The sequence below is a fragment of the Gallinula chloropus genome (genome assembly GCF_964237585.1).
Source record: "Gallinula chloropus genome assembly, chromosome: 22".
Classification (NCBI taxonomy): Eukaryota; Metazoa; Chordata; class Aves; order Gruiformes; family Rallidae; genus Gallinula; species Gallinula chloropus.
Window position 1 is genome coordinate 7801755 of NC_140107.1, and position 22317 is coordinate 7824071.

Below are 22317 nucleotides of genomic sequence, written 5' to 3' on the forward strand. Positions count from 1 at the left end.
TCTGACCTTTCCCTGGGTCAGGACAGACACCTTCTCTGCAGTGAGACCCCTGAGAGCAACAGCCAAGACAGAAAGCGCCCGAAATGAGTAGAGACACCCCCACACCTTCACAATCAGAATCAACCATGTGTCAGCCCTGATCTCTGGGTCTCTCCACAGGGCCATGAAAAGAGCTTCTCAATCTGGACACAGCCCACTCATGCTTCCTGCCTCCTCTGCCCCCACACCATGCCCTTTGAGATCCCGAAACGAAAGGAGCAGATGACTAAACACCCCCCAGGCAGCCGGTCCCAGCTCCGCCCAGGGAACCTCACGTAGCTGGTGAGGTCCAAAGACACAGAGCTGGGAGTAGACACCAGCATGAAGCAGCACCGAGCAGCTGCTGAGCACAAGCTCCAGGAGACTCGGCTCACACCGACAGGAGCCGTGTCTGCAGCGTGCCATCCAAACCCCAGCACCACCACTGCTCCATGAAGCTGTACAGGAGATGCAGCCAGCCAGCTCCCCCCCTGTGCTGGCCCAGCAAGATCTGATAAACCCCATCCTGACCGAGGATGATTTCGCATGCTGTGGTGTGAGGAGCTGAGCGTGGGGAGAGGAGCCTCAGAAAAAAACCCCAGCGCTGCACGTCCCCGCACCTCCAGCGCTGCAGCACCCGCCCCGGCAAGCTGACAAGATCAGAAAGCCACAGGAGACACAAATGACGGCACGGAAAGGGGGTTGGTGTGGGGAGGAAGGAGGAGGAGGAGGATGAAGTCGAGTCTGGGATGTCATGTGAGCCAGTGAGTAAGAGCTGCTGCCGGTAGTGGCAGTCCCACCTAGCTGGGACGGGCTGTGAGAAGGGGTTTGCGCTGCTGAGAGGTCCCTGCTCACGTGGGACGACCTGTCGTGGGACACAGTGTGAACCGAACCCCTGAGGTGCAGCAGGGTCTCTCTTACCTTGTCAGCCGTGTCCACGAGGTCCTTCTCTATCCAAGTGATGTCTGACTTTGCCTGCGGAACAATAAAGCAGTGTCAGCTCAGAGGGGCTGGGATCCTCCGCGATGGTTTTCCCCATGAACCTGCTTAGCAAGAGTGTTGCCAGCCAGTGGTGTCCCACCAGACTCTGCTCCTCAGGATGTGACTGGGAGCTGGGCCCCAGGAGAGCAGTGGGATGGAGCCAGCTGCTGGTACAGGCTCTGGCAGGCAGTGGGGAAGGATGCGGTGCTGGCGCTTGGTTACACACGTTCCCCAGCAATCAGAGCATCACTGCCAGGGAGAGAGGACTCATTTCTGGTGGGATGATTAATGTCTGGATCAGGTTTTACTCTCAGCTGTATCTGGACTAACTCCAAAAGCATCTGATACAGGTGTCCTTTCCTCTGGGACCCCCACAGCAAAGAGAGGGCATCTCTCCAGGGGCACACTCAGCCCCCCTAAAGCAGCGAGAGGAACAGAATGAAGCACCAGAACTTGCCACATCCCTGAGGGCAGGGCAGGGCCAGCCCAGCTGCACTGACAGGTCCCCAAGCAGCATTACAAGTGTCCCTTTACGCTGGCCCTGGGCCCAGATGCGATTCTGTGAACCCTCAGAAGGGGGGAGACAGGAGCATCTGAAGGCAGCTCAGATGCTCCTGTGCTGTGGCTCTTTCAGCCCCCAAAACCTCCAACTGAGGGGAAGAAGGAAGTTTTCCCAAGGTCAGTCCCCAAGCCCACTGCGTTCCCATGACCACACATGGACTGATATGGGCACCCAGGCAGGCACCCTCCCACCTGAGTTTGAGCTGAAAAATTACCCCACCCCCACAAGCAAATCAGATCCTGAACGTTTCCTCTGAGAGGCTCGAGCCTCTGGTCACGGGTGAGATACAACTCATGTGACTGCAGCGAGAGGGGACCTGGGACAGACCCGAGCTGTGGCTCCTCTGGGTCTTCTCAAGGTGTTGGGCAGCAGGATGGAGCCCACAGGGCTGGCAGGGCCCTTCAGCACCAGCAGCATCAGTTGGGTGGGTGTAGGAAGAGGCAGAGGAAGGGGCAGAGTGACCTGGAAGTGGGGCAGAGCTAGGGAGAGGCGAGGGGAGAAGCAGCAAGCCTCAGGGGAAAGGAGGAGCTGCGTGGAACCAGCGAGATTAAAGACAAGAATTAACTGATTTTCAGCTCTGGAAGGAGTGAATCAGAGCGGGGAGGGGGAGGATGGACCCTTGCAGTCACCTCTTCCTCTTCCTCCCATCCATCGTGCTCTGCCCATGCTGCCGGAGCAGCTGAGCTCTCTCTGGGTCTGTCCCAGTGCCCCTGGACAGCTGGCTGCTGGCTGACACATCTACCAGAGCCACAGCTGACCCCCTTCCCCAGCACCTAAAAGCCATCACAAAAACCTCACCGGTGCCCCCCACGGACCATATCCACCCCCCTTCACCACTCCGACCAGCCAGCAGGCACCAAACCCTGCGTGGGATGGGGCTGGACTCACATCCCTCCCACAAGCAGGGATGTCTCGGCAGGTCCACCCCACGAGCAGGACTCCTGTGAGCCACCAGCCGTCTTCTGATGCCCATGGCCTCACTGGAGGCTATTTAACACACATTCCTGCACTGCTGGGGAAGGATATTTGCTGCTCCTGGAAAACCCAAAGGACATCCCCAGGCAGCAACCAGGTCTGAGCCCGGGAGGTCCCACAAGTCAGAGGAGGAGCCAGCAACTTCTGAACTTCTCGATGCCGCCTCCCAGCCCTGTAGATGGCTTAGTCAGCCTAGATCAGAGGCTGGGAACACACATACCAGGCAGTTGGGTGGGGGTTTTTTTTCCCCTCCAACACCCCAGTTCAAACAAGCAGCCCTCTCTCCTGCTTTCCCCTGTTTTGAGGAAGGATTTTACAAGCCAGAAGCCAAGAGACAGGTTTGTTTTCGCTCGCGTTTTGTCACTTTGCTGCTTGAGACAGTCACATCGAAACGCAAGGGAAATAAAAAAAACACCAAGCCTGCAAGAGCTGAAACAGATTCTGCTTTTGGCATTTCCCTTCCTATTCATCAACAACTAACCAGAAGCTGTTTTAATTTCTGTTGCTTCAACACATGCTCTGGTCCCAAAACACTCCCAAATTCTGGCAGCACCTAGGAAAGACGCTTCTTAGAAAGCAGCTTTACCATCAGCAATGCCTTTCCCAAAAGAGAAGCTGTTAATTAGAAACTGGGTTGAGGTCTGGCTGCCTCGGGTCAGGAGATCCAGCGGCTCCCTGCGTCCTGCAGAAGAGACAGAGCAAAGAGTGGAGCAGACACTTGCCTCCTGGATCCTCGGCTTGGTGCGGAAGAGGAGCCTCAGCATCTCCAGAGCCTTAGGCTGCTATCCTCCCATACTTTGCAAGCGGCCGCTGCGCCCGTGGCGCTCGCAGGGCAGCATGAGAAGCTGGGTGGAGGAGTTACGTCACTGGGATGTATTTTGGGAGTTCTCGCCGAAAGGAAACCGCGGTTTGGTGTGGGGAAATCGCAGGGTGCAGCCGGGGCTGCGCGGCACCACCAGCCCCAAGGAAACCCTGGAAGGCACCACGGGCGCTTCGGCACAGCTCTTCCCATCAGCAAATCTCAGAGGGCGCTTCCAGAGGATCCCTACGGTCTCCCATGGCACAGATGGGAAAACAGGTGTAGGAAGAGGGATTCCAGCCCCCTCCAGCAATAAGCAGCCAGGAGTCTGCGCAGCTTTCTTCCCCAGGGTTACCCTGCTCCCAGCGGCACAGATGCTGAGCTCAGCACAAATCCTCTCCCTGTAGGATCAGCTGAACCACAGATCTCCAAGGAAGGGGTCGGGAGGAGGCAGCTCCTGCACCCGGCCCAGGGTTTGTCCCTGATGTCAGAGTCACCACTTGTCATCTGCTATCTCAGGGCTTTGGGGCGCTGCCACGAGGCCGAGGGCGAGGTTGGCACATGAACATTGTATGGGGGTTGCACAATCCTGCTCGGGTCAGGATCCTGCACCCTGCTCCTCAGCATCAAGGGACCGGGGCAGGAAGGAGATGGGAGCTGCCTGGGTCTGGCAGTGCTCGGGAGCGGAGCAGGGAGAAGCTCTTCAGCCCCACCACTCTGCATCAATTCTCTCCAGCTTTCTGCTTGCAAGGAAAAGAGGGAGCCAGGTGCTGACTCCCAGCTCCCATCAGGAGACTCTCTGCACTGCATCTATGCCAAGCAGACGCCCTGGATGCCTCCAGAAGTTAGCTGGCTGTTTGACCAGTGTTGCTCCAAGGTCCTTTGCTGGGTTACAGAACCCCCTTTGCTGGTCACCGCTCCTCCTTTTGCAGCTGGTCAGCTCTCAGCGCTGCCCAGGGCTGCAACACCCAACGTGCTGCTCGGAGCATCCCGATAGCTCTTTCCCACTCCCATATCCTGCTTCCCAGGGAGATCGCTCCCTCCCCAGCAGCAGGAGGCACAGGGGGATCTCAAAACAATTCTGCAGCAGAGAAACACATCAACACTTGGGCAGCTACAGCTCACAGAAGGAGTTAGAGCAGCTGCAGGAGGACAGCAAGCTTCAGCGTGCGGCACAACGCGATGCCCTGCTTCATGGCTGCCCTCTCTTCTCATCCCTTTCCTGACCTGTTAATGTGGGCACAGAGAATCGCATCCTCACCCTGTCCTGCCTTTCCAGGGCCCTGGCCCTGCCCATCCGCCCCTCTCCTCCCCTTGGAATTCCTCAGCCTTTTCACAAGGGAGAGGCCCACCCTGAAGGCCCAAACCCACAACCGTAACCCCGTCTGAGCCAGAAGCTGAAGCCATCAGCTCTTGGCTTCCGATGCGGCTGACAGCCACAAGGCACGGCTGCTGCAAGAGTGCGAACCTCTGCTGCCCCACTGCCTCTGCTGCCAAGAGAAGGGGCAGAACCAAACAGGTAACGATCCCAGTATAAACCAGTAAATCTACAGCGAGCAGCGTCAACCAAAGGAAGCTGTGGTGCAGGCAGCTGCATGCAAATACAGGTTGTGGGTCTAAGGGCAAGAGACACGTGGGCTGAGCTGAGGCAGAAGCCTTCCTCCATCACATTTCCAAGTGACCTTCTGCATCCTGGGTCAGTTCGATGCTTTTAAGTCACCAAGTACCAAGACCCAGCTGTAAACTCTGCATGAACCTTTTGTCACTGGCACATCAGTCTGAGGAAGGACGATGCCCAGACCCAGTGGTGCCAGCTACACACTGTTCCCAGTGCAGGGCTTAAAGATGCTGCAGTGCAGCTCTGTGACAGCAAACAAGACTGTGGGACCGCGCTCCAGCAAGCCCCAACCTCGGCTCCATAAACCAGGACACTGGCTGGCCCTACAGATTTAAATCAGGATACTGAGGGACCGGGATCCAGTTACACTACAGAGCACTGGGAGGGAAGGATCAGGGTTTCACACACAGGAAGGCGATGGTGTGAAGAACTGCTGCCTGAGGACAGACAGCTGCTGTCACGCCAAGAAGGGATGTCTCAGCAGAGGTCTCCAGGAAGCCCTGGACAAAGCCTCATCTGTCGGGGTGCAGTCCCCCCAGCACAGGCTGCTCCTGGGTGCTGGCCTCAGGAGTGGGAGCTCCTCAACTTCTGCATGAAGCTATTTTCTGCATCCTGCCCCAGAGCAGCCACCCCCCAGCCCAGCAGCAACCTCTGCTCTGGGGCAGCCTGAAAGAAATGGGAAGCGAGAGGTGCCGCAGCCTCGCGGGGGAAGCGAGTCTGCTGCTCACTGCTGTAAGAAGCAGAGGGGCAAAGGCTGCACTGGCTGGAACTCGTGTTTTTTTAAGCGGTGGTTCTCAAAAAGGGGAACAAACAAAGCAAAGCACCCTCCCCAGCCACTGCCTGCCCTCCTGCAAGGGCCTTATTTGGGCAAGGCTGACGGTTGGGCTTATTTGCAACCAAAGAACTGGCCAGAACCCCGTACTTTTGCCTGCATTCCTATGGGGGGTCACCCCCCGGTGCTTCTGGGGGCCTCTTGGCCCCAGCCTCAGAAATCCTGTGGGACACTTGTCCCTGAGCAGCACCAGCTCCTCCTGAGCACAGACACCTCTGCAGAGCGGAAGAGCTTCAGCTTGTGGTACCTGCGTCTGAACTGTGAGGTGCGGGTGGACCGGCCCTGCTGAGAGATGGGATGAAGAGGAGGGAGCTGTGGCTGGAGGCAGAGCCGCTCTGACACGAGAGGAAGTGCTGCCCACAGCAATGACATGGTCATATCAGCACCGCAGATTTTAACTCGCTTTGTTGCCATCCGCCGGCTTCCAGGAAAGCAGCGACGCTCACTACCCCCACAGGAAACCTGCAACTGCGTGACCTCCCCGCAGCCCAGAAACGTCACCCTGTACCTGCACTACGTGCACGTCCTGCCTGTGGCATGGCCACCACGCCAGCCCCCATCGCTCTGGGCTGTGCTGGCAGGGGAGGGCAGAGTGAGCCAGCGCTGCTCCTCCTCGCTGTTTGCTCAGGAAAGGAGTTGTTTCCTGGTTCTGCTGCTCACCACAGCTTAGCAGAGAAGGGGAAAACACGAGTCCGGCCAAGCAGAACATTCTGTGAGGTCCCACCAGCTCCATTCAGTATCCGAAGTTTAAAACAAGGAATCACCTGGGGGAGTTGAGCAGTTTGGCTTCTCAGCCCGGGCGCTGCAGCATCGCGGCTGCGTTCCACAGCTACGCACCGCAGCCGCCTCTCGTGCTCACGCACCACACGTGCAGGGGAGAAAACAAAACCCAGTCTGAAACCTCAAGCAGATGTAAAACCTCTTTCATCATAGAATCATAGAATCCCAGACTGGGCTGGGTTGGGAGGGACCCCAAGGATCACAGAGCTCCAACCCCCCTGCCACAGGCAGGGACACCAACCTCCAGCCTGGAGCTACACAAGGTTGCCCAGGGCCCCATCCAACCTGGCCTTGAACACCCCCAGGGATGGGGCACCCACCCCCTCTCTGGGCAGCCTGTTCCAACCCCTCACCACTCTCTCTGTAAAGAACTCCTCCCTAGTATCTCATCTCACCTTTCCCTAAGGTTTCCAACAGGAAACACTGTCTGGTTCTCCTGCATGTGTCCTGACTGGTTTAATCCCAGCCCAGGCTCCCAGGGCCATACGGCTCCCACAGCCCCACAGCTGCCCCCACAGCCCCTTCCTGGTGTGAGACCTCATGGGCTCTGGTTTTTCCCACTCCAGCATCATCCCAACCAACACGGATCCAGCATCGTCACAGGGCTGCCTGCTCAAGGCCAAGGCCTCACCCCACTTTACCACGTTTCACAGGACAGGGTCACGTTTGCTCAGCACACCCAGCCCCACACCTGCAAAAGGCCACGAAAAGACCTGCAAAAGGTCATCTGAGGAGACCCGAGACATCTCATTGGAGCCTCTTGGCCACTTCCAACCACACTCAGAGCAGGAAAAGCTGGGGGGGGGTTAATAGAAGCAGGCAGCAGAGGGAGGGAAGAGGTGTGCCCATGCCCCTGTGAGACATCAGAGAACCAGCAACAGCTTCTGTCAGGGGGAGAAACAGGACAGGGTAACTGCTTGGGGTCATGGACAGAGCTAGAAGAAGAGGGAGACTTTTGGAGCCACCCAAGATGTTCAGGGAAAGAGGCGGCTTTGTTAGACTTTGAAACCAGACTCACACTGAACGAGGCCATTCCCTGTTCTGACAGACAAAAGCCTCGGGGGCGGCAGGACCCACCCCAGGGCGGCTTTGAAGGTGGGAGGCTTGGACAAAGTCACTTCTGCCAACACAGAGAAGCAGCACTGAGACTTGGGCAGCTGGAGCTTCCCCAGAGCAGCGGGAAAGGACGGGGGCGGGTTCCTGGCCGGAGCTTTGCAGGGAGGGATTGCTGAGGGGAGAGAGGCACGTTTCACCCTGCGCTGCCTCGGACAGCTTTATCAGTCTCCTGGAAAACAAACCAAACCAACAATGGGAGTGGGAGAAGAAACCCAGGACAGGCAGCCAGACCTGAGCGTGATGAACACTGGCACCCAGAAATCCTGCTCGTCCCTACCCTCATCCCCAGACTCCTACGGGCCAAGGCAGCTGGGAGGAGAGAATGACCAACTCCATCACAGCACAGAAAGCACCAGGAATCTCCCTCTGGATGGCCTGAACCAAAAGCCTTTGGCTCTGAGCATCCTAGAAACACTGTGCCCTGTTTCCACTCAGGCAGGCAGCCCGTGCTCGCGGTGAAGTTCATTTGGTCACCCTTAAGAAAGGCTTTGCTGCTACCCTGAGCTTCCCTGCAATGGGGATTACAAACAAATCCTACAAAAGAGACAACTCAGACCTGATTTTACCCTGTTTGGTGTTTAGATGGAGCAAGTTCCACCCTTTTTCACAGGTTCCCTCTCTCCAGGGAGCTCCCTTCTCTTGTGTGCAGGAGCGTGGTGGGACAGCAGTGACAGGTAGCAGTGCCTGCAGCTCCTGGCCCAGCTGCATCACCCCAAAGCAGCTGGGAGCCCCAGGGCACCCTGCCAGGCTGCCCCACACCGCTCCCCATGGGCACACTCCAGCAGGTGGCACTCGGAGCATCTGCAAGGTCCCGAACGTGTTTCTGCTCTGAAACGGGAGGCTGAGAGCCACGGGGACCCATTTCCTCACACCCAGGTCACGAACCCCTCTGTGGGAAGATTGAGCACCCCTGAAACCGGGCACCTAGGAACAGGTAAAGGGACAGGCTGCCCCCCCGTGCAAAGCCTGAGGTTGGAGAAGGGAAGGGGCAGGAGGCTCCCCAGGCTCCCTTCTCCTTCACAACACCCTTTCCGAGTCGCTACTCGACCTGTTTGAGCAAAATACCTGCTTTACACCAGAGAGCTCGGGGTGCTTATGGGATGGAGAGAGCGAGGAGGCTCAGGACCAGGCATCCCCCCACTCTCCCTGGGTTCCTCCCTGCTCCTGGTTCTTTCCAGGGGCATTTTAGCACCAGCTCCTGGATAGGAAGCAGCAGCCCCCACCTAGGCAGAGTTTTGCTGCTTTCATGCAGAAGATGAAGCCTCTTTCTAAGCGAGTTACAAAATACAACACGGCTTTCACAACAAGAGCCAAGACTTGTTTGCTGCCCCTGGAGTTATCGTGGGATGTGGAAACTATTCTCTATCGCAGGAACGCAGGAATTCCATCCTCCTCCCACAGCACTCATGCTGCCAGCAGTTTTCTTGTTGCAAGACACATGAAAAGTGCTCTCAGGGCTCAGTAAAGCCTTTGCTTGGTACCCACCAGGTTTGGGTATATCCCAGCTGCCTCCTGCCCTCTGGAAAGGATACATCCAGGAAAGGCTACCATCAGATTGTCACAGCCACTCTAAACTTTTCCAGCATTAAAAAACCCAACGTGCCCAAAACACACCCCAGGCTGGGTGCTGCCCACAGCCTTGTGAGAGCACAAGGGATGGGCGCCTGCTGGGGCCCAACTTTTCATTTAAGGCTCCTAAAACATTGGGTGGCAGCCAGGGCCTCCCCCTCTGTGGCTCAACTGTGACACAGGCACATCCCTGCCCTGCGTGCCGGGGACGGGACCGTGCTTAAGATCACGATCCACTCCTGCCCAGACATCCCAGCCCAGGATCACAGGCACCCTGCACGTGGGCATAATGGGGTTTGTCCTGTCCCCTGAGATACACACACAACGCTGTTGGAAGGAGCTTTTTCCCCTGTCATATCCATGTGGAAAACCCGGGGCTCCATTCCCAGTGCTGCTGCACAAAGGAGCGACCCCTCCCCGAGCCCACCGCTGAGGGTGCTGAGCCCTCTCCTCCCCGCTCTGTAAGCAGACACTGCACACACACACATCCAGCCAGGCTGCCTGGTTAAACACAGCTCCCTGATGGTGAGGGAATCGATAGCTCCTGGCTGGGAGCGCTCAGGGAGCACACAAAGGCCGTGCTCGGGCGGCATTCCCAGAGCCACGCCAGCAGCTTTGCTGAGACCAAGGGTTCAAGTTCAAACAAGGGCCTGATGCCCTGGCTTCCCGTAAGGGTGACATTTCCCAGCTGCCCAGATTTCACACTGCGGTTGGGAAACCCTTTTTGCCTCAGAGCATCAGCTGGAGCTCCTGGGAGGCCTCTGCCTCCCTGGCTGCTCTTCCTAAGGATGGAGGAGAAGGGCTGCGGGGCAGAGAGGAGTCCTAAGGGGGTAGCTGGGACTTCAGGCAGTCCCCAGCCTCCCCCAGCCCCAGGGCAGCTCCTGGCTGGCAGCACAATGCAGCCAGGGGGAAAAAAGTTACTGAGTGTATCCTGGAGCTAGGGAAGGGATTGACTGCTCGTGGCAAAACTAGGCTTCAGCTTCCACGTAAAGCTGAGACTTGTCAAGCTGCAGAAGCTTCAGAGAAGCTGATTGTGTGTGCAGGGAGTGTCCTGGATCACAACCGGAGCCGGCAACCCTTGAACAAACACAGCCAAGGGGACACAGAGCTCCCCACTGCTGGCGTGGCTGCTCCAGGGACACAAGCCCCCTCTGAGCCCTTCAAAAATCAGATGTTCTTCTGGCAGGCTTCCTGGCCACGGGGCCTGAGGCTGTTTCTGTTAACCTAGGAGGGGGATGAGAAGGAGCCAGGCAGGGCTGATGGGTCCTCTGTGCGCTGCTCCAGTTCTGCAGACTCGGCTGCATTCCTCGTGTGCAAGTCCTGTAAACTGACCCCTCTTCAATTATTCATCAGCGTCTGCAGCTCATCAGAGACTCTGCTCCTCAAACAGGCTTTTATTTGTGTTTGTCTTGGGCCGTTGGGTTTTTAAGAGCTCGGAAACTCGCTGTTAACCACCCCCTGGCCTCGCCAAGGACGAGCCGACGCTCGGGCAGGAACGAGCCAGGCAGCTGTCTGGCACTGCAGTGAACACATCCCACTGATGCCTTCAGCTGGAGGATGGAGCAACCAGTTGTGACCTGGAGCTTTGGCTGGCAGGCTGCAAAGGCCGAGCTGGGAGAGGCAGCAGCTGCTGCCCCATCCGGGTGGTGCAGAGGGGAAGGCAGATTCCTGGGAAGCATCACACCATGCTGGAGATGTTCCACTCCTGCCACATTATCCCAGGTGCTGCAGAGCCCCAGGGATCAGACCAGCCAGAACGCTCTTGGCTGGAAGCAGAGGGGCATTGGGTAGAGAGAAGGGGTTTCCTGGGGTACCTGTCTCTTCCCACGTTCCACAGCTTTCCAGTTCTTGGAGAAAGCAGCAGCAGGAGCTGTGCCACCACCACACCAGGCATGTTCCAAAGCAGAGTGTTCTGCTGGCTTGTCCTGAAACCCTTCCTGCAGAGAGGCCGTGGTTAGAGCGGTGCCTGGGAGCAGTGAGGGTCACACTGCTGGACAGGTCACCACACTCAGCCTGGAGCCGGTGTTCACGTGCAGCCCACACAGCAACAGCCTCCATCACCTCAGCACTGAGTGGGCACACAGGACTTGCCCTTCAGTGGCCTCAGATGACTCTTTCTTCCTCCCCCAGTGTAAAAAGAAGGTGCTTCAAGTTCCCTCTTCTTACTGCCCACCCAGGGAGGCAGCTCCAGAGACAGGACAGCTGCCAGTGGATGCTCTGCCAGACAGTGAGAGGCACAGTGCACAGCCTGGGTGAAGGAGAGGGATGTACCACTGGTAACCAGAGCTCCAAGCAAGCACTAGCTCAGTGCACCACGATGGAGAGCAGGAAAACCTCTCTCTCCCAGCACAAACTGGCATTAGCACTGACAGTGCAGGTATTGCTGTGGCCAGAAGTGTCCGTGTCCAGGGTCTCTGCCTACAATTGCTTCCCCTGATGAAGATGCTGTGGAGGAGGATCTTACTGCAGGCTCTACTAGGCAAGGACACGGTGATGGCTCAGCCAGTTACATGGATCTGGGAAGGAGCTGTGTCTTCCTCCTCAGCCTTCCTGCTGCAGCTCACAGCAAGGCTCAGCCCAGGCAGGTGGGGCTCCTCGTGCCTGCACAGGGCAGAGCAAGCCCTGCTCCCGTCTCAAAGGTCTCTTTTATGGTGCAAAGCAGAGCAGGAAGAGGTTACTTATTCACTTCCCCAGCTTTCCCCTGCACACTGTGATTATCACCCAAGAACAAGCTGATCAGCACTCCCAGCCTGTGCCAGCGTTACCTCCAGAGAGAGAGAGAGTGGGCACGCTCAGCACTGTGAATCCACTCCTCTACTCTTCATTATGAAGTGATTTCACTAATTGGGTGTTGTACTTTCATGCATAATTCCTCACACTTGGCACCTTCAGGGAGCACAAGCTCACCCCTCAGCCACGCTGGCTGCAGAGCAGGCTGTGAAACCCCAATTACGCCAGGTCCCATTTTTCCACTGAATTCAAGCCCTCTGTTGCTGTTCCCCAGCTGAACAAGGGCCAATCTCCAGCCCACCTGACAATTAACATCTAAAGAACAGAGGAGAGAACGAGGTTCAGCACCCAGAGACCCTGGGGCACAGCAGCTTTTGGGAGCAAGGCAAGACACCTCCTGCTCCGCTCCTGCCCAGTGCAGAGATGCAGCTGGGGTTAACCCAGGGCTGTCACAGGAGATGCTTCTCTTGGTGTCAGCTATGACCAAGGAAACAGGCAGAAGAGAAAGCAGGCAAGCACAGAGGATACCAGGCAACAGTCCTGCTCCTCCACCACAGGAAAGAGCACCTCTTCCATCCAGCATCCCGCAGACGTCACACTGAATCCCTACACCCACCCAACTGCTGCCATCCTAAAACCAAGACCGAATTTAACCAGGGCCAAACATCACCACCAAAGAGGAGAGGAGAACAAAACACCATCCCTGTCCCTGTCTCTGCCAAAGGCTCCTGTCCAGTACAGTGCTGGGGTAGCCATGTGTTTGTAAGGACGTGGCCAGGATGACCTGGCAGGCTGCAGGCTCTCAAAGTGGAGATGTGCTGGGAACACCCAGATACCCAAGGATTCAGGATTGAACCACCTAGGCTTCTGCTTGCTGTCAGGAGAGGGCTTGGCTTCGACTTCCTTATGGCCTCAGAGCAGGAATGCTGCTGGGATGGCCCCGACTGCAGAGCCAGGCTCTGTTCTCTGGGACCAGGCGCAGGGAGGCAGATGCTCCAGGCAGCTCTCTGCCCAGGCTGTGGGATCTCACAGCAGCTCTGAGATACACACCGAGGCACGATGCTTGCAGGGGCTTGTGTACCATGGCTGTTCTTGAGAGGTGGGAATCCACAGAGGAACACATGATGTGAGATGCACCAGCTGTCCTCAGGAAGAAGCAGAGTCAGAGCTGCAAAGGCAGCAGGAAGGCACAGACCACAGGCAGCCTGGCCCCACACCTCCCTTCGGTACCTCTGCAGCGACCAACTTCATCCCCCTTCTCACCCAAAGACCCTCGTGGGCAGCCACAGCACAGAGGTGATGGTGGAGGCATCGCACAGCATCCGTCTCGCGCTCCCAGCCACGAGGTTCCCAACTCCTTTGAGGAATTCTTGGATTTCCTCCTTTGGTTATTGCCCAGGCAAATAAGGATTGTACTGCTGGCAGCATCCTGCCTGCGGGGCTGGGGGGGGGTGGCAGCTCTGCGTGGGCGTTGAGCAGTCACTGTCGCTGCTCTGGGCTATTTTTAGAAGAGATCACAGAATTCCCCGCAAAAGGAGAGCAAGTCCAACCCTCAACAAAGGTGCCTCTTCCCCTCACAGCTCCCTGCACGCAGCTACAACAGAAGGGACCCTGAGCAACCCTCAACTTGAGAACAGCCAGCCTCAGGTGCTTATTGGCACGAGCTTCTCCTCCTTTCATAGAATCCCAGACTGGGCTGGGTTGGAAGGGACCCCAAGGATCACAGAGCTCCAACCCCCTGCCACAGGCTGGGACACCAACCTCCAGGCCTGGAGCTACACAAGGTTGCCCAGGGCCCCATCCAACCTGGCCTTGAACACCCCCAGGGATGGGGCACCCACCCCCTCTCCGGGCAGCCTGTTCCAGCCCCTCACCACTCTCTCTGTACAGAACTTCCCCCTAATATCTCATCTAAACCTTCCTTCCTTCAGTTTTAATCCATTCCCCCTTGTCCTGCCATTGTCTACCCTTTTCAAAAGCTGATTCCCCTCCTTCAGCTCTCACAGGGCTGACAACGTGCACCCCAACCCGAGCAGCAGACACACAGGGACGTGCGGCGCACTGGGGCAGCACCGAAGGGGCCAAGGTCTGTGTTTACAGGAGGGGTTCGTTTGGCTGTGCTGGGAGCACACGTACCTTGTACAAACTTGGGCAAGGCAGCAGGGGTTATTTCAGGAGCGCAGAGCAGGGCTGCACGTGTCCAGAAAGTTACCAAAAATGGGATCGTGGGGCACCGCTCACGGGAGGTTTGGCCACGGCGCCTTGGAGGAGACAAGGCAGGACACCTGCACGGGGCTCTGCTGGCTTCCCTGCTCACTGTGGGGTGTTGGACAAGCTGCCTGTGCTCTGCTCCAGCCCCCAGCCACAACAGGGGGGACTCTTCCATGTCCCACGGAGGGACAGACACAGCCACAGAGCAGCAAAGAGAACCCCAAGTGCTTTTTGGCTTCCATCGCCTGTCAGCTCTGTGTGGCTGTGCCTACAGCTGGAATCATCCAGGGATGTCCCTCAAAGAAAACACAGCTTTTACAAGTATTTTTAAAGCTGCTCTTACAGGGGGGCAGCTTAGCCAAGCGTTTGAAGATGAAAGAGGCCAAGTCTGAAGCCTTCGAAGCCCCGCTGGAGTCCAACCAGGAGACACAGATGATTATTTCCCCCCCGTGCCAGCGATGCAGGCCCAGCACAGAGCTGGGAAACCACCATTCCCAGGGGAGGGAAGCACATGGTCTCGCTGCCCCACGCCAGGTTTCTTACAGGCCACTGAGAAACTGCCAGCCCAGCGAGCGGGACGGGAACGCAGAGGAGTTGAGATGCAGCTGCACCCTAGAAACCCAGCCTGAGCTGCTGGGAAAGGACTGGCTGAAGAGCTCACAGCTGCTTTGCAGGTTTAAGTGTCTTTTAGTAAAAAACACCAAGTGGAATCACACACAAGAAGCCCCCACGGAGGATGGTTCAGGGTGAGAACCTGCTACAGGGCACTCAGGGAGGGTAAGGCGCAGGACAAGCTCTCAGCAACCCGTTCAGCAAGGTCTCCCAAGCCCAACCAAACCAGACAGGTACGTATCAGAAAAGGAAATCCCAGAAGGTTTATGGCTTCAAGGCACTGGAATGGCTCCTCTGCCCTGCACGGGGTCTCACAGGACAGAAAAGTCTGGGCACAACCAGGACATACCCACACTGACACCACAGGTCCTCAGACTCAGAGAGGGCTCACATCAGGGACACTGAGTCCTTCAACGTGACACTGCTCACGTGTGCAGCAGGGAGAGCATCAGGGGCTGGAGAAGGTCTAGCAGACTAAGACCCTTGCCCAAAACACAGAAGAGGGCAGCCCAGTTCCCTCCACCGTTCCCCACTGATGGTAACAGACGCAGGATTTAAAACCAGCCGCCCCCAGCCCACTCCCCATGGCAGCATCCCCAGGGGTGGCTTCAAGACGGAACCCCAGTGTTTTTACCTTGGCTGGAGGGTTCCCACCTTCCTCCGTGGCAGCCTGCCCATTCTGCAAAGGAAGAGAACCTGCTGTTAGCACACGCAGGGCACGGGACAGCTCCTCACACCCCTCACAAAGGGGGCTGGCTCCGAGCACCCCTCACACCAGACAAATGGGAGGATGAGATGGTGCAGGATGGCACCACCCCCCTACACCTGGGGGTCACATTCTGCCAAGAAAAAACATTTAACCCCCCTCCCCAAACCCTCTTGTTCAGAGCCTTTCCACCTTTCCCCCAGCTGAGATTAGGACTGTTCATATGCTGAGCATCACTCGTGGGGCAAACAGCACCCTGACCCTTCTCAGGCATGGGTCCCCGGGGTGGTGGGTACCCTCCTTCCCCACACCCACGCTGCAGCTCCCCCCTCCCCTGCTTCTCTGGGACCACTGGAAGAGGCAAACAGGGGAGATCAGGTGCAGACACTAAACCAGTGCCTGAGCCCAGGGTACAGCTGTTTTGCCACGAGGCTGCATTTAATACCAACATTTATCAGCTACTGATCACCCCACTATGGCTGATAGCGCTGCAGGAAACCTGCACCCCCTGCCCAGCTCCAGACCAGCCCCTGCCCGGCTCCAGACCACCCCCTGCCTGGCTCCAGACCACCCCAGCCCTGCAAGCCCAGCTCCTGCTGCCCCAGCTCCGTGCGAAGTCACGGCCGGTGACCCGACTGCCCGGGGTGGCATCGGGACGGTCACGCTGGGTGCTGGCCCAGAGACACATCAGCTTGGGCACAGCGGGTGCCTGGAGACACCAGTGGGAGCAGGAGTGGGTGGGATTTACTCAGACACAGGTACTTGGAGCGGGGTAAGTGTGTACAAAGAGGTTTTCAGCTGACTGTGGAGAAAAACAAGGGCAAGTAGGTTTTGCTTTGACATCCACTGGCACTACAGCCTCAGGCTCCAGAAAATCATGGAATTCCTCCATTTCCTTGAAAGAACAAGGCAAATTTATTCAATCCTCTTCAGGTACCATGGTCTGTGAGGAGAGTTGCAAAGGAACTGAATTTCAGATGGGATTGTGAGTGGAATGCCTGGGTTTCCAAGCCCTTCAGGAGTCTAACAGAAGCAAAGCTGGCTCCGTCCCTGGAGAGGCAAGGGGACACCAACCTGGCACCTGCCTCAGAACTTCACTAACCCCTTCTCCCCTCAGGCCAAATTTAACTTCCTGTTTCTACAAAGCAAAACTCACAGTTGTTGATCTCAAAGAGCGTTGGGGTGCCTGAGAAAACCCCTGCCCAGCGCTGCACTCGCTTCCTGCACAGTCACTGGGTGCTGCCAGGTTCAGAGGCTTCTGCTTCCCACAGCAGGACATCACTGCCCGTCTTGAACTGCCTGGCTCCCCACTCGTGGCTACCTCACAATAAAAGGGGTAAGGCCAAAGGGAGAACTCCAAGCACAGGTTAAGTTCTCAGATGCTTAAGTCCACAGCCAACACTCCAGAGACTCCACAGACCTCCACGTTTAGGTCTCTCCACTCCCACCCCAACCTGTGCTGCTTGCAGCATCTCCTGGAGCAGCTTAGTGCTGCCACGACACGGAGCATCACCACACCAGCTGGGGAGAAGCCCACCAACCACTCTAAGCTCCATAACTCACCTTAGTACCATCTTAAACTGGGCTTAAGTCCCCAAGTATTTCCAGCCAACGACTGGAAAACGCAAGAGCAGTACCAGGAGAGCCAAGTTCTTCCAGAGAGGAATGCTGCCCTGATGTTTACGTGGAGCTCTCAGTGCCATTAGCACAAAGAATAGCTGAGGAGTGAAGTAAGATTCTGTGTTTATGTTTAGCCTTGACAAAGAAGGGGGCAGACACTGCACACAAGAAAACCAGGCTTGGAAAGGTCCTTTTGTTTACTGGCTCAACTGTCACTGATCAACAATTCATAACTCAGCGCTAATCAAAACCACGGCTCAGGGAGGGCTGTTTATATCTAACACAGCTTAAGGAGTACAGTTTCTGCCCTGGACAGAGGGAAGTGGTGCCTGGCTCATGGTCTGCAGAACAGCTCTGCAAGGCACGTGTCGGGAGCGGGGAGAGGTGAGGCATGGCACAAGCTCTGCTCCCCTGGGAAGACGGGCACGTGGTGAGCAAAGGCAGGGGCTGGCTGGCCCTCTGGCTTCAAGGAGAAGGTACAAGACACAGGGGGCTACCCCCAGACCTTTCGAGAGCAGCATTTCATCAGCCCCCTCCCCAGAGGGCACCTGTCCTGCACACTGCTGCGGAGGGACCCCCCTGTGCCTGGGGATGGAAGGGACACAGGCACAAAGGGCAGTGGCCGTGCCAGGGGGGTTTCCTGGGCACGGAGGTCTGAGAGGGGTGAAGCTCCTGATGAAACACCCCCTTTCTCAAGCTGACACAAGGTGTAAGGACAGAACTGCAGTACTTGGAGCCAAGTGCTTCCCTCCCAGCGCAGACCCAGCCCGTATTCCCTCATATGGAATTCCAGAGCCAGTTGTAAACATGGAAGATGGAAACACACTCACAGCTACAGGCTCATCACCTCCCAGGGTGCAACACGGCCGTTCACCAGCACTGAAACACTCTGTGGGGTTCTTGGGTTGACATTTCTCTCTCTAAGATGCTTTATTTCTGCACCCCCCTGCATTCCACACACTCTGTTAGTGAGTGTGTGTGTGCTCATCTCCATGCCAGACACCCTCTCACAGCACATCGTCTGTGGGGTTGAAATGAGCCTCCTGGACACCCTACTCCAAAAGTACCCCCAAAAGTCTCCCTGTAGGCACCAACCAGGCAATGCCTGCAGCGGGAGGGAGGCACAGCTCCTTCCCTTGGGTGCCCAGGGCAGTGAGGAGCTGATGCAGGCTGGTGGCAGAGCAGGGTTGGGTCTATCTAGAAGGCAGTGGCATGAGCCTCACCAGTCTGGCCAGCAGCCCATCCCCACAGCTTTCCAGCCAGCCCTGCTCTGGGGTGAGCGGAAAAGGGGATTAGGGAGCTAATCTGATGGGCACGTGGAGCAGCAGCCTGGCAGTGAGGGCACCTCTGGGCCAGCGACAGATAAAACCACCAGAGAAGAAGAAATGCAAAAGCTCCTCTGCACACTCACTGCTCTGACAAGTTTTCCTGATAGTGTGAGGAAAAGTACCCCAGGAAACCAGAGCGCTGGGTTACACAACCCCCAGCCAGGCTGAACTTGGGGGAGATATTTATCTTAGGACATCTTGCATTTTAAATCCCTTTAATTCCACATAATCCCTGGCACAGGGAGCAGTTCACAGAGCAGGCCAGCACTGCGCTGATCTGAAGCGAGGATGAGTCTCAGCCCTGGCAGGACGGGGCAGGACTGTGCCCACTCCTGCTGCCACCAAGGGCTGTGCCCTGTGGTTGGTGCCACTGGGACAAGTCACCCCGGATGATGGGCAGCTCTGCTCTGAAAGGCAGCCTGCTGCTGCTTCCAGACCTCCTGGGTTTGACTCGCCACTTGTGAGATGCCCACATACACCATGACCATATCCCAGGCACCCAGAGAGGCTCCTTCACCCGACTCTGCTGAACCATGAGACGTCTGAGCAGGAAGGTGAAAGGGGAAGAAATTCTTCACCTGAGAGCCTCTGCCGGTCTGACACAAAGAACCAGACCTTTTATTGTTATGAAGAGGAATTTATGGATCTTGCCTATTGCAGTTCAGGGACAGGAAATGATTCTGCAAAGCCAACGATCTCCAGGAGAACTCACGCAGCCCAAACAGCACGAGGAGCCGGTGCACAAGGCAGATCAGAGACCAAAGTCGCTCAGCTTCCTCCCCTATCTTTTTGATCACTGTTTTCTGCACTGTTCAGCTAAAATGCTTGAAAGAGAGAGTTAGTTACGAGCAGCTCCTGCTCAGTAAAGGATGCTACGCATATCCAGGCAAAAAATAATGAGCTGGAAGTGGTCAGGTTGGGTGTCATCCCACGTCAGTTGTGTTGCTCTATGTTTGCGTAACAAGACTTTAAAGCAAAGCCCAGCCCCAGTGACAGCATCCATCACTATGGTGATGAAGTCATTCAACTTCACTGTCAGCTCTCCATCGCTCGTTCTCTGCCCCAGCCGGGTCCTTCTACAACGTGAGCAATATTCTGAGTAACATAAGCAGCAGAGAGACCAGGGGGGAAGAAACAAGAAGCACTACGAAGCTGCCTCAGTCCCCAGGACAGTGGGACTCGTCTTCTGCAAGGGACCAGTTCGAGCTCCCACATGTTCCCCCAGCACCGCTCCAGTCTGGGCTCTGGTGGGACAAGGGGCACCAGCCGTGACTCGTCCCCAGCCAACACTCCCCAGCGTGCAGTGGAAAAACCCCAAATCCCTGAACAATAGGACCGATGCCTCCACCAGCACGGTGACAGCACCTCTGCTCCGTGACTCAGAAAGCAAAGGTTGGAGGAAGCCGGTTTCTAACCTGGATGGCAGCGATCCCAGGGCAATTTACGTAAGAGGCGTTCCAGAAAAGTCTCCTCGGATTCTCAGTGGTGCCACCTTGCCCAGGAGCGGTGAAAACTTTCTCCTTGGGCCCCTGCCCTTGGTGATTTTCACCTCTCAAGGTGCAAAACGCCCTCCAAGCCCTGGCCCTGCTATGCTGCTGGATGGAAGGGAACCTGCTAACGCCTGGCCCTGGCAGCCAGCTTTAGAGGTGATGAGCATCCGTACTAAGTTTCCTCACTGGAGTCAGGTATTTGTACCCTCCAAATAAACAAAGGTAGATTGCTAACATCCCACTCATGGTCCTGAGATGTAGAAACACTGAGCTGCACGAGTACCACCTGCAAGCTGCTCTGAGCCTGACCTAGAGCTCCAGCCAAGGTGAGGTGGGGGCAGGGGCTGCTCGGAAGGCAGACTCAGGCTCTCCAGTTTCAGTTTACAATTAACCCACCCGTTACTAAAGCAATGAGGAAAACTGTCCCAGCTGCTGCCACGAGCTCCACAGCTGAGTTGGGCTGACAAACACCGACCCCCCCGAACCGTTTCCGCTCAGGAGATCCCGTGATGCTGACACAGCGCCCGCCCGGCACCTGGGAGACCTGGGATTAAGTAGTAAACGAATCTGGCCCCCGGCATTCGCTGCCCTGGGCACCAGCATTACTCTCCTCCCATTACCAGGCTAGTTGTGCTTCCTGGCTTTTCGTGCCGCCTTCCCACTGAGGAAGAGAGAAACCACAAATCAAAAGCTGTGTCTCCCAGCAGGAACCTGCAGCCCGGCCCTGGGTGCAGGATGTGATTTCAGGAATCACCATCACTCCACCACAGTTCTTCCTTCCTCTCCCACCTCGGGGCACGAACCCATCCTCACGGCTCAAGTAGTGCTTCACAGTAGATGCTCGGGGATGCTCTCAGCCCCCCTCACCTTCACACCAGCTGTTTGGCACCCATGGCACAAGCAGACCCTCCACCCAGCACCCCACCTGCATGGGGCAGGGACTGGAAGGGGGGATCCAGGAGAAGCTGTGCTGTACCTGGCCGAAGAAAATTAGGCAACCTCATCTCAGATCACCAGCAGACCTCCCCGCTGGTGCTGCAGCAGTGAAATGCTGCCTCCACTCAAAGCAGAAATCTCTTAAGAGGCAATTTTAAATAGGAAGAAGCAAATCCGACCCATCAACTATCACAGCATCCCTGGGCACAACAGGGGAGCGTGACAGCATCGAACCCACCCAGAGCAGTGGGAAAGCACCAAGGTCTGAGTAAACCCCTGGGAGACCATCCCCAGGGCCCCTCCGGCTTCTCCAGGAGAGCTGCCGGTTCCAACCTGGATGAGAAGATGTTTAACTAAAGAGCACACGGTGCCTCAGCCGGCTGCTCTGCCCGGAGCCGTCCCTTTCTCCTGGAGGGGCTGCGGGAGGGAGCCTGCAGATGTGGACAGATGCCGTGCACCCCCCTGCACATCTGCCCGCCTCGGAGGGCTTAGTTAGGAGGAGGAGAGCGAAGCCGGAGGGAAGAGCAGACATCCACCCGGCAAAGTGGCCCAGGACCGCGGCCGGAGTCCGAAGCACAGGCCTGTGGGCGCAGCTGGGCTGGGGAGGGGGCCAGGGAGGGAGCCCGGAGGAGAAAGACCCCCAAATCCCAGCCGTTCGCTCGCTCCCGGGGCCTTCCGCGGGGAACCGTTTCCTCTGCGCCTGGGCAGGGAGCGCGGTGCCGGCTGCTCACGCTGCCCGAGGAATCGCAGCCCGCAAAGGCAGCGCCGGAGCCGGGCAGCCCCCGCCGCACGCACCGAGCCCCGGAGCAGCCGGCGCCGGCCCCCCGGCAGCGCGCACGGCCCCGGCCGGCTGCAGCCCCCACCCCCGGGCCGCCCCTCCCCACCCTCCGCACACCGGGGAACCGCACGGGCGGGGGTCCCTCCCTCCCGCAGCACCCGCAGCCCGGAGGGTCCCGCCGGACGGGGAGAGGCCGGGCCGGGCGCTCCTTTGTTCGGCGCAGCCCCCCCGGGGGGTGGAAGCGCGGAGCCCCCCCCCCACCTCCTCCTCCTCGGCTCCCCAGGGCCGGTGCCCCGCTCACCTCCGTGTCCAGATGCACCAGCTCCATGTTGGGCCAGGGCTCGGCCAGCTGGGCGAGCGGCATGCTGCCGGCGGGCTGCCCCGCGGGGCTCGGCGGGCGCGGCTGGGCTCCGAGCGGAGCCCCGAGCTGGGCACCGGCTCCCCGGGCCGGGCCGGGAGCGGCGGGGCGGAGCGGGGCGGAGCGGGGCGGCTCCGCCCGCCGAGCTGCGGGGCGGGAGGGGTCTGGGCCCGGCGGGTTCCCGGGAGAAGCCGAGGCGGTGCTGGGCGGGGGGAGCTCCAGCAGCCGCGTCCCGAGGTGCGGCGGGTTGGTCGGGGGATGGAGATGCTGAGAGCCGCGGGTGGGGGGAGCGGGGGGC

At 57.7% G+C, this 22317-nt stretch overlaps 1 protein-coding gene across 1 annotated transcript in view; it reads right to left on the minus strand.

The window, feature by feature from the left end:
- RPS6KA1 (ribosomal protein S6 kinase A1) overlaps positions 1-22025 on the minus strand; it is a gene marked incomplete at its 5' end in the record, with an annotated part of 36335 nt that extends 14310 nt beyond the window's left edge. Inside the window, 4 exons of the mRNA XM_084274148.1 lie at positions 940-993; positions 15438-15482; positions 20351-20491; positions 21768-22025. Of these exons, the coding sequence (XP_084130274.1) occupies positions 940-993; positions 15438-15482; positions 20351-20491; positions 21768-22025 (498 nt within the window). The remainder of the gene's footprint in view (positions 1-939; positions 994-15437; positions 15483-20350; positions 20492-21767) is intronic.
- Between the last annotated feature and the right edge of the window lie 292 nt (positions 22026-22317).